This window comes from Bufo gargarizans, chromosome 11 (genome assembly GCF_014858855.1).
Source record: "Bufo gargarizans isolate SCDJY-AF-19 chromosome 11, ASM1485885v1, whole genome shotgun sequence".
Classification (NCBI taxonomy): domain Eukaryota; kingdom Metazoa; phylum Chordata; class Amphibia; order Anura; family Bufonidae; genus Bufo; species Bufo gargarizans.
This window is the reverse complement of record NC_058090.1, coordinates 27,614,013-27,626,628: the sequence shown is the minus strand read 5'-3', so window position 1 is coordinate 27,626,628 and position 12,616 is coordinate 27,614,013. Positions and strand designations below refer to the sequence as shown.

At 48.4% G+C, this 12,616-nt stretch overlaps 1 protein-coding gene across 1 annotated transcript; it reads left to right on the top strand.

Moving 5' to 3' along the window:
• The first annotated feature begins 1,490 nt into the window (after window positions 1-1,490).
• XRCC3 (X-ray repair cross complementing 3) lies at window positions 1,491-12,378 on the top strand. The gene is made up of 8 exons (XM_044272185.1): window positions 1,491-1,540; window positions 2,157-2,227; window positions 6,896-7,036; window positions 9,085-9,297; window positions 9,380-9,534; window positions 10,553-10,765; window positions 11,394-11,440; window positions 11,873-12,378. Exons 2-8 carry the CDS (start codon window positions 2,173-2,175, stop codon window positions 12,087-12,089), a joined length of 1,041 nt encoding a protein of 346 aa, XP_044128120.1. The 5' UTR covers window positions 1,491-1,540; window positions 2,157-2,172; the 3' UTR covers window positions 12,090-12,378.
• The last annotated feature ends 238 nt before the right edge of the window (window positions 12,379-12,616 follow it).

Below are 12,616 nucleotides of genomic sequence, written 5' to 3'. Positions count from 1 at the left end.
CTCCTTGTGGCTGCCCCCATACAGTATAATGTGTCCTTTTGGCCCCAGGCGTTTTTTCTGCTATATGGGTATTTATTGCGATAAATTTCTTAATATTGTTATCATGGGAATATTTTTTATATCGCCCAACCCGACCCCGCAGCGGCCGGCGGTACAGACACAGACCCCGCAGCGGCCGGCGGTACAGACACAGACCCCGCAGCGGCCGGCGGTACAGGCACAGACTCCGCAGCGGCCGGCGGTACAGGCACAGACTCCGCAGCGGCCGGCGGTACAGGCACAGACCCCGCAGCGGCCGGCGGTACAGACACAGACCCCGCAGCGGCCGGCGGTACAGACACAGACCCCGCAGCGGCCGGCGGTACAGACACAGACCCCGCAGCGGCCGGCGGTACAGACACAGACCCCGCAGCGGCCGGCGGTACAGACACAGACCCCGCAGCGGCCGGCGGTACAGACACAGACCCCGCAGCGGCCGGCGGTACAGACACAGACCCCGCAGCGGCCGGCGGTACAGACACAGACCCCGCAGCGGCCGGCGGTACAGACACAGACCCCGCAGCGGCCGGCGGTACAGACACAGACCCCGCAGCGGCCGGCGGTACAGACACAGACCCCGCAGCGGCCGGCGGTACAGACACAGACCCCGCAGCGGCCGGCGGTACAGACACAGACTTGACGCGTCCCGCCGTCTCACACCCACAAAGCTGACGACAGGTTCCCTTAGGCTAAGGCTACAGACATGTGTCGCGCGACTCACAGGGCACAACTGCACCGCTGACCTGGCATGGCATGCTGGGACTTGTAGTTCTACCTCACTAGGCATTACAAGAGTTTAATTAGTTTTGGGTGAAACAACACAAACCCCCCGCACTGGAGAGGAAGGCAGAGGGAAAGTCAGCCAACTCCTGTGGCCCCTGCCCCCCGCACAGCGGCGGCTCCTACCTCTTTATCCGGTACCCACTGCGGCTCCTCCAGGCAGAAGGGACTTACAAGCGCCCGGTTCTCGGGGAGCATGCGGAGACCGCTGGGGGACCGGACCAGCTTCTTTCCATCTCGGTCGGTGGACATCTTCTTTACTCCCTCACACCACCGAAGAACCCGCTCAGCCAATCAGGTTTCAGCTCTCCCGTGACTGACACGTTCCAGGCGACCAATCAGAACAGAGCAGAGACCTGGACGTGATCTCTGATTGGGGGGGAAAGTCGCTTAACTCTTTACACGGTGAACCAAACCCTGGCTCTTCGTAATGGTCTAATTGGCCGACCGGCACTGACAGAGTTAATTTTAATCAACCAATCTGCGCGAATCAAGTTTTTGACAGCCCATCGTGACCAATCGCAGGTGACAGGTTAGGTCACGCGGTCTTTATTGACAGAAAATCGTAGCCAATGCGAAGGCAGAGATTTGAGGGGAGCGGCCGACCACGTGGTCGAGCGCGTGTCCTCTGATTGGAGGGCAACTTTTGTTTGTCTCTACCGCCATTGGTTGGGGCGAATCCAGATTCCCGCCATCTACACAAGCGGCGGCTCGCTGTTTGGTAAGTTTTGGTGCAGGTGGCTAAGGTACCCAGCATAGGGACAGCTTAGCGACCAATCAAATCGCAGCTTTCATATCTGAACTGCACTGAAAAAAACGAAAGCTGTAAACTCATTGGATATTTACTTTTTCGTTAGTTTTTACTTTATCTCCTCCCCCCAAATGCATCTTGAAGGGAACCTGTCATTATGAAAATGCAGCAGGAGGCCATATAGTGTTATGGTTAAAGCTTATGTATGACTTTATTTATACATTTAAATTCCTGCTCATTCTGGGCATTGAAGTCCAGGAGGCGGTCCTATCAGTGATTGACAGGCTGTCCTCTATGGCTGTGTATACAGAGAGAGCTGTCAATCACTGATAGGACCGCCTCCTGGACTTCAGAGCCCAGAATGAGCGGAGATATAAATGTATAAATTACAAGTTTTAATGAATCTTTTCCCATAAAACGATATATCAATCTGCTCGGCTCCTCCTGCTCTACAACACGCTGCCTGCAGCTCAAACTCCATGTTCAACCTGACAGTATTCCTTTAAGAAATGAAAGCTGCCCTGTGATTGGAGGGGGCCCTGGTATATACTGGATACTGTGACGCTTGCATGTTGTCTCTTTACAGTGTGTTCCTTGAAGACATGGACTGGGAGCACTTGGATTTGAATCCTCAAGTCACTGCCGCCCTTAATAAGGGTAAGATTCTTTACGTATAGCCGGCCATGTCACGTAGCAGGCGGTATGGATTGAGGCCGTAAACCCTACCCTTTGGATACCGTTTTTTTTTTTCGTTTTCATTTTTCTTCCCTATTTTCCGTGAGCCATAACTTTTTTATTTTTCCGGTCACATAGCTGTATGAGGGCTTATATCTTGCGGGACAAGTTGTACTTTCTAATGCCACCATTAAAGGGAACCTGTCACCGGGATTTTGTGTATAGAGCTGAGGACATGGGTTGCTAGATGACCGCTAGCACATCCGCAATATCCAGTCCCCATAGCTCTGTGTGCTTTTATTGTGTAAAAAAAAAACGGATTTGATACATATGCAAATTAACCTGAGATGAGTCCTGTATGTGAGATGAGTCAGGGACAGGACTCATGTCAGGTTAATTTGCATATGTATCAAGTCGTTTTTTTTACACAATAAAAGCACACAGAGCTATGGGAACTGGGTATTGCGGATGTGCTAGCGGCCATCTAGCTACCCATGTCCTCAGCTCTATACACAAAATCCCGGTGACAGGTTCCCTTTAAGTATGGCATAAAATGTTGTGGGAAGCGGTAAAAAAATTCCAAATGGGGTGGAATTGGACAGAAAAAGGCAATTCCTTCACCGTTTTACGGGTTTTGTTCCCACAGCCCTTCATTCTCTGGGTCAGTACGATTACAACAATACCCCAAATGTATAGGTTCTTTATGTCTAAATAGTGTAAAAATAAATTTAAACTTTGATAATTTTTAATATCACCGTATTCAGACCCCCATAACTCTTTTATACTTATGTCTACTGAGCTGTTTAGGGGCTCATTTTTTGTGGAACAATCTGTACTTTTAATTAATACCATTTTGGAGTATGTGTGACTTTTTAAAAAACACATTTCATAAAAGCAATGAAAAAATGGCAAATCGGCCATTTTGACCGATTTTGCCGTTACGCCATTCGCCGTATTGGATTTTTTTTTCTATTTTAATACTATAAGCATTTTCCATCGCGGTGATATCCATGATGTTTATATTTATTGTTATTTAGGTATTTATTTTTTAATTATACGCAAAGGGGGGTGATTTAAACTTTTTATATATTTTTTGTATATATTTTAACTTTTTTTTGTGATCATTATGTGCCTCATATATGAGATCATTACATTTTTAAATTATTTTTTTGGGTTTATCAGGAATCTATTATTAGTAGTGTTGAGCGAACTTGTGTTTTAAGTTCGGCGTCTAAAGTTCGGGTTATCGAAGAATCGCGTTATGGATTCCACTACCACGGACCATAACTTGGTCCGGGGTAGCGGAATCCATAACGGGATTCTTCGATAACCTGATCCTGAACTTTAGACGCCGAACTTAAAACACAAGTTCGCTCAACACTAATTATTAGCTTATTTTACTTAGGCCTCTTTCACACTTGCGTTGTCCGGATTCGGCGTGTACTCCACTTGCCGGAATTACACGCCGGATCCGGAAAAACGCAAGTGTACTGAAAGCATTTGAAGACGGATCCGTCTTCAAAATGCGTTCAGTGTTACTATGGCAGCCAGGACGCTATTAAAGTCCTGGTTGCCATAGTAGGAGCGGGGAGCGGGGGAGCAGTATACTTACAGTCCGTGCGGCTCCCGGGGCGCTCCAGAATGACGTAAGAGCGCCCCATGCGCATGGATGACGTGCCATGCGATCACGTCATCCATGCGCCTGGGGCGCCCTGACGTCACTCTGGAGCACCCCCGGGAGCCGCACGGATGGTGAGTATGCTGCTCCCCGCTACACTTTACCATGGCTGCCAGGACTTTAGCGTCCCGGCAGCCATGGTAACCATTGTAAAAAAGCTAAACGTCGGATCCGGTAATGCGCCGAAACGACGTTTAGCTTAAGTCCGGATCAATGCCTTTCAATGGGCATTTATTCCGGATCCGGCTTTGCGGCAAGTCTTCAGTTTTTTTGGCCGGAGCAAAAAGCGCAGCATGCTGCGGTATTTTCTCCGGCCAAAAAACGTTCCGTTCCGGAACTGAAGACATCCTGATGCATCCTGAACGGATTTCACTCCATTCAGAATGCATTAGGATAAAACTGATCAGGATTCTTCCGGCATAGAGCCCCGACGACGGAACTCTATGCCGGAAGACAAGAACGCAGGTGTGAAAGAGCCCTTACTTTTGCTCAATTTTTATCCTGGCCTGCCATCTGGTGGCCAAAATAAGAATTGCAGTTTGAATACTGTTAGCTTACTCAGTAAGGCTACTAGTATTCAGCACAACTACCTAAGCCCGGATTGGACACACGGGGCATGGGTAGGAAGCGCTTCCGGGTTTTTGCGCATTTAGGTGCCGTGATCTCACTTGATCACGGCATCTAAAGCATTTAATTACCGCGATCGGCATTATTGCCGGTCACTGTAATTAGCCGCAGGTCTCTGCTGCACGTGCGAGCGGGCGTCATGTTTACACATCGCACCAGAGCCGTACATGTACGGCTCTGGTAGCCTAAGGGTTAAAGAGGACACGTCCCCTCTCCTGACATGTCTGTTTTAGCAGCTACTTACATTCCCCCATGTAATAATAATTATGGAGCATCTGTTCCTATGATTATGATGTGCCATTCCTGTATTATTCCTACTAGAATTGTACAAATAAGTATCTGTCCACTCACTCCGGATCTCTGCCGGTCCCCATTATAGTGAATGTGGCCAGATGAAATTCCAGCAGTCTGCCGTAAAGGATACTGTTGGATATTACCAGTAGCAGGTGTGCCTTACTCTGTCCAGTCAGTGCTGCCAGTGTCAGTCTGTGCAGGGACACACCCCCAACTGGTAACACCCAGTTGTACCTTTTACTGTAAGCTGCTGGCAATTCATTCATAACTTCTAGTAGAAATAATAGAGGAACGGCAGAATTACTACACGGGGATGCAAGTAGTAACTACAACAGACATGTCAAGAGAAGTGATGGGTCCTCTTTAACCCAAATTTGTAAAGGGGTTTTCCAGAAGAAAAAATACTGGTGACCGATCCTCAGAATAGGTCATCAGTATGTGATCGGTGGGGGCCCGACACCCTGCACCACCGCCGATCAGCTGTTTGAAAAGGCTGTGGTACTCGGGTGAGCGCTGCAGCCTCTTTACAGCTTACCAAGCACAGCGCCATACATTGTATAGTGGCTGTGCTTGGTATTGCAGCCCATTCACTTGAATGGGAGCTGAGCTGCGCCTAGGCCATGTGACCGATGAACGCGACATCACTGGCCTAAGAAGAGGTTCTCACTAGAGTGCCGTGGCCTCTACAAACAGCTGATCGGCTGGGGATCGGACCCCCAATGTGCAGAGAACGATGAACTATAGGATAGGCCGTTAGTATTGTATTCCCAGAAAACCCCTTCAAAGGGATTGTCCACTTTATATTAAAATGTCACAGTGATTATAGGGCTTTCCAGTCCCCTGCTGCCCACGGACACTGGACGTCAGCAGTATGCATGTCCATGGGCGGTCCCAGCCTGCCTCCTCAGGGGCCAAACACGTTCAACACATGCGCAGATACCGTCAAGGTCTCCTGTGTCTGCAGGTACGGTGGACACCTGGATAAATCATATGACCTCTGCCATGTTAGATCCTATGGACGCAGAGACCATCCCGTAGGCTACATGCACACGACCGTATGTGTTTTGCGGTCCGCAAATTGCGGATCCGCTAAAAATGGATGATATCTGTATACCATCTGTTTGGTTTTTTTTTTGGGCGGATCCATTGTAACAATGCCTAAAACGGACAAGAATAGGACATGTTCTATATTTTTTTTTTTTTGTGGGGCTACGGAACGGACATACTGATGCGGACGGCACACGGTGTTCTGTCCACATTTTTTGCAGACCCATTGAAATGAATGGGTCCACATCCTATCCGCAAAAAAAACGGAACGGACACGGAAACAAACAACGTTTGTGTGCATGTAGCCTTATCCTGTATATTTGGGATACATTTAAAAGTTGGAACAACCCCTTTAAAACTATAAAGGTCCATTCACACGCCCGCAAAATGGGTCTGCATCCTTTCCGCAATTTTGCAGAACGGGTGCGAACCCATTAATTTTCAATGGGGCCGGAATGCGCTATCCGCATTTGCGGATCCGCAATTCTGTTTCCGCCAAAAAATAGAACATGTCCTATTCTTGTCCGCAATTGTGGACAAGAAAGGGTATTTTCTATGAGAGTGCGGATCCGCAAAACACATACGGATGTGTGATTGGAGCCTTAAGGGGGGGTGTTGACAACCCCCTAATGAGCAGACCTGCGAAGGGAAGCATATTTACCTGCTCCCAGGCTTCCGCTGCCCTGCCGGGCTTCCTGTTTGACGCTGCTGCAGCGGTGACCTGCTTCCCTTGCATCATATGACCATTTGGCGCAAGGAGAGCAGGTCAAAGCTGTGGCCAGAGATTGGCTGCAGCGGCGTCAAACAGGAAGTTAACATCCAGGGAGCTTAGCAGCGGCGATATGGCAGTGGATAGGTAGATATGGTGTCAGCATCTGTGCAGCGTCTTCATACGACGCAGGGGACATTGTGTTTTTCGTGCACGTTATTTTGCATTATGACACATGCTCAGGCCGGGGCTCCCGTCTTCTGTTACTATATGAAATGTTGCTTTATCTTTACAGCAAACATCAAATCTGTGGCAGACATCTTAACTTACTCCGCGGTGGATCTGCAGAGAATTACCCATCTGTCCATCCCCGATGTCCAGCACGTACAGAAAGCAGCCGCTGTTACTTTGCAAAAGGATAAAAAAGTGATTACAGGTAAATTTTCTATGATTTTTATAAAAGTACCATAACTAAGCTTTCTTCAAATCTAGGATATAATGTATGGGTGACACTTACCTGCCCTTTATTCTCGCTCCGTTCGCGATGGTATAGCTGCATTGTCTGTAGGCGTCTGCGGTAGTCTGAAACTTAGCTGTCTCAATAGAGATGCAGGCTACATCTGTTCTTTCCCCTTGCTTTACACTGCAGCTCTTCTTGCTCAGATTTTCTTCCCTGTAGAACAACAGACTCCCCAGGAAGTGAGCCCATAGGAAGCAAACTGAGCAAGGATACAATGACAGCAATAATCAGTTAAAGGAGCATTGATACTGTGGGTTATGCCCATTGATGAGCCTGAAGGGGAGGGGCATGACCCATCTAACCTTGGTGATCTTTGCATTTCTGTGTCATGCTCCGCCCCCTCAGGCCATGTACTAGGGCTAATACTGTGTATCCAGTTTTCACAGAGGGTTCCTTTAAATGCCTCAGTAAAGGGAGGTAGAGTTCCATTTTAAAGGAACGTTCCCAGCCACGGTTGCATGCTCTATTTATGTCCGTGTTTTACAGATCCGTCACGCCCATTATGGTCTAGGGATACGTGAATAAAAACCTATTGCATCCGTGTTTCTCGGATTGTTGCTAGGAAATGCTCTTGAAATTAATTTTCAGCCTAGCAGTGTCCGTGGAATACTGATGACACATGGAGGGCAAAAATTGACCATGCGCATCAAACGCGGATCATTCACGGATGAACCACTGATGTCATCACGGACACGGAAGGCCTAATTTTGCAAATCTGACATCTGTCACTTCATGTGGCGATAACTTTGGAACGCTTTTACTTAGGCCTCTTTCACACTACCGTTTTTTTTTTTCCGTTTTGCGGTCCGTTTTTTGCGTTCCGTATACGGAACCATTCATTTCAATGGTTCCGCAAAAAAAAAACGGAATGTGTTCCGTATGCATTCCGTTTCCGTATTTCCGTTTTTCCGTTCCGTTGAAAGATAGAACATGTCCTATATTTGGCCGCAAATCACGGTCCGTGGCTCCATTCAAGTCAATAGGTCCGAAAAAAAAAGGAACACATACGGAAATGCATCCGTATGTCTTCCGTATCCGTTTTTTGCGGAACCATCTATTGAAAATGTTATGCCCAGCCCAATTTTTTCTATGTAATTACTGTATACTGTATATGCCATACGGAAAAACGGAACGGAAACGGAACCACAACGGAAGCAAAAAACGGAACAACGGATCCGTGAAAAACGGACCGCAAAACACTGAAATGGACATAATGTAGTGTGAAAGAGGCCTTATCCGAACCATTCTGACAATGTTTCACATAACACCTGGCGCTTCATGTTAGTGGTAAATTTGGATTGACATAAACCTCCAAAAAGTAACCCCGTTTTGGAAACTACACCGCCCAAAGAATTTGAAGGGTGTAATGAGTGTTTTGACCCCACTGGCTTTTTATTGAATTTAGAAACACTCGGCTGTGAAAATTAAAAAAAAAAAAATTACAGTAAAATTATGCTTTAGCCTCACATTTCTCATTTTTACAAGGGTTAAAGAGGAGAAAAAGGACCCTAAAATTGGTTACCTATTTTTTCCAGAATATGGCAACACTCCGTATGTGGTTGTAAACTACTGCATGGGCACTCGGCAGGGCTCAGAAGGCATGGCTGCCATGACAACCATCTGCACTCTGCGATCGTCAATGGGTTGAGAGAGCCCCTTCCCTCTGTAGACCCCTTAGATGCCGTGGTCAGCATTGACCGCGGTATCTAAGGGGTTGTGCAGGGGCTTTATGTTAATGACCTATCCTCAGGGTAGGTCATCATTATCAGATCGGTGGGAATCCGACACCCAGCACCCCCGCCGATCAGCTGTTTGAAGAGGAGGCGCCGCTCTACGCGTCGTCTCCCTTGCGGCGGAGATGCAGTGTAATTAAACTGGAGCGGGTACTTGTCATTACACCGCACTTCCATGACAGCGCGCAAGTACCCACTCGCAGATTCATTGTTTCTGATTCTCATTGACAGCGTTGCAGTTATACAGGGACAAGGACGGATTCCCAACCCAGCACCAGAAGCTGAGCCTCGGCTGCAGCATCTTGAATCATTTCCTGCGAGGGGGGGTCCCCATAGTGGGCATTACAGAACTGGCCGGGGAAAGCTCCGCAGGGAAAACCCAGATAGCTTTGCAGCTGTGCCTGTCTGTGCAGTACCCCGCAGAGTATGGAGGTCTTGGAGCAGGTACGTATATTACACACTATATATATATGCTGTATATACAGGTGGCGTTCTCTGTGCCCTGTATAACCTATGTATTGCACAGGGGCTGTGTACATCTGCACAGAAGACGCCTTTCCAAGCAAGCGACTGCAGCAGTTAATTAAATCCCAGCACAAACTGAGATCGGACGTCCCGCTCGACATCACTCGCAGCATCCGATTTGGAGATAGAATTTATATCGAGCACGCAGCTGATATAGTAAGTGCTGGGGATTGTAAATGCATTACATTCGCTTCACAGTTATAAGTTTAGGTAAAATGTCTGCCTTCTTTTAAAAAAAAAAAAAAACACAGCGCCACACCTGCTCTCAGGTTGTGTGTGGTATTGACGCTTATTCCCATTCATTTCAATAGATCTGCAATACCATAGCAGACACAGCCTCTTGACGGTGCATAAAAAATAAGGGTTAGTTATTGAGTAGGACTAAGGACGCATTGGCTTGCCGATCCGGCATAAATACTGGTTGTTGGCTGGACAAAAAATGCTGCATGCAGCAGTATTTTTCCGGCTGAAACCCGTCATTTATGCTGGAAAGCGTTTGGATCGCTGCCGCATCCCATTATAGTCAACAAGGATCCGGTGAACGCCACCAGGCTGGATAGGGGGTAGCTAGCCGATGGCTGGGGATCTGGCCGCTGGGACAGATCCCCAGAACGGGGGAACAGGACCCCTATTTTCACGATCGGTGGTGTTCCCAGCGGTCAGATCCCCAGGGATCCGCTGAATATCCCCTGTCCTGTGGAGAGAGAATAACGTAAAAACTTGGCACAACCCCCTTTAAACCTTCATTAAAATAACTTTGGAAACCATGGGGGGTTTTATTGGAAAAAAAATCTAGTTGCTCCACCTTCCTTAGGCTACTTTCACACTAGCGGCAGGGGACTCCGGCGGGTGAACAGCCCGTCGTATCCGTCCTGCCGCTAGTTCACGTGTGCCCCCGGACTGCCACTCCGTGCCCATTGACTATAATAGGGGCAGGGGTGGAGTTCCGGTGGCAGCACGGCGGCGCACGCTAAGAGGCGGCCGGACTAAAAGTACTGCATGCAGTCAATGGGGACGGAGTGGCGGTCCGGGGGTGCACGTGAACTTGCGGCAGGACGGTTCCGGAGTCCCCTGCCGCTAGTGTGAAAGTACTCTTAGCAACAGTTTTGAAAGATCTCTCCCTATGGTTTTTCTCTGTTCTTGCTCATTTTTACCTCTGTAATTCCTGTTGTAGGACATGCTCACTGACTGCATTACTAAGAAACTTCCCATCCTCCTCCGCCGCGGTCAGATTCGCCTGATAGTCATTGACTCTATTGCGGCTTTGTTTCGCTGCGAATTTGCCGCCAAGGACGCTGCCCTAAAAGCAAAGCATCTGCAGTCCCTCGGGGCCAAACTCCACCATCTCAGCACCAGCTTCTCAACGCCTGTATTCTGCATCAATCAGGTATTGCCCTGCGCTAATGGGGCCCCCATGTAGTAATGTCAGGAGGGCCTCATTCAGACTCACCGAACCTTAGGGCTCATGCAGACGAACATAAGGGCTCTGTGCACTTATTGCGGATCGTAAACGGCCGGTCTGCAATATAAGGGCACTGGCCGTGTACACTGACTAGAATGGGTCTGCAATCCACCAGAGATTGGTAATATCCTATTTTTTTTGTGGAGCAGAGGCCTGAATTGGAAGCACCACTAAGTGATTCCATGGGATTTCGGGTCCGTGCCTCCGCACTGCAAAATATAAGACGTGTCCTATCTTTTGCAGATCGCGAAGCCGTTCAAGTCAATGGGTCCGCATCCGCACCAGGAGTGCTCACAGCCGGTGCCCGTGCGTTGCGGACCGGTCCACAGCACAGGCACAGAGCCCTTACAGCTCCAGAATATGGACGTAAAGATTGATGACCTGTCCTTAGGATAGGCCGTCAATCCTTGATCAATGGGGGGGGTCAGACCACTATCTAAGTGTACGGTTCAGTAGAGGTGTGGTGGTCGGGATGTTGCCGCCATAATACAGACACTACAGCGTGGCCGCAGCCTAACACCATATAATGTAATACTCTACTCCTGTTCACTAGGTCACGGACACCATGAAGGAGGCAGACTCAGTCCCGAGTCACTTGGGGTAAGACGTCCTACATACATGTTCACACTACGTATCACGGAGCTGTAGCTCAACCATTGCAAACAACTAATCCCAGTCTCTCAAGTAGAAAACTCCATCCGCCCACATTGTACATAGGACAGCGTGTGTTTTAACCCTTTCCCTTCCTAAGTGTGCCTAGGGAACAGTGTACTGATTGACCAAACACCTTATCCAACCCATAGATGAAAGGAGCAATCTAGTAATACTATAAAAGGCGGCAGGGTTATAATTGGGGGAACCCCACCCATGACGCCGCTTTGTTGTAGTTTTACAAGACACGTGTCTGGTACTGTAGCTCAACTCCATTCGCTTTGCTGTTGTGATTGGTGGGGTGGCTGACCATTCAGACCCTCGCTCATCTCCCATATATAAAAATTCGGACTGAAGCTATTTTCTTTTTGCACATCACAGGTTACAAGCTAAAAAGGTGCAGCCAGCTCTGGGAATCTCCTGGTCCAACCAGCTACTGATCAGGCTTATGGTCTCTCGGACACAGATGATGGCGCCTCCACCGCACACCGGCGGTGTTTTACGGACTATGGAAGTCATTTTTGCACCTCATATTCCTCCCTCTACTTGTTACTACACTGTAGACCTGGAAGGAGTGAAGGGCATCGACACCCCATGAACCCTTTACACATCGGCCCAGGAAATATAACCTACAGTACACGGTCCATTAGGTAAAAGAAACTGTAAGGAGTCAGAGAAGTTTCCAAGTAATGGGCCTATGTCTACAGCAGCCAGCCAGCTCCGAACCCCCGTGTGAGACTATTGTTTTTGAGGGACACTTATATTAGGGGGACATTTAAAGGGCATCTGTCAGCAGTTTTGTATCTATGACACCGGCTGACCTGTTACATGTGCACTTGGCAGCTGAAGGCATCTGTGTTTGTCCCATGTTCATATGTGCCCGCATTGCTGAGAAAAAAAAATGTTTTAATATATGTAAATGAGCCTCTAGGAGCAACAGGGGCGTTGCCGTTACACCTAGAGGCTCAGCTCTCTCTGCAACTGCCGCGCCCCCTGCACTCTGCTTGGCAGAGACAGGCAGTGGAAACATGATCACGCCTGGCCCTGTCAATCAAAGTGGAGCAGTTGCAGAGAGACCAGAACCTCTAGGTGTAATGGCAACACCCCCATTGCTCCTAGAAGCTT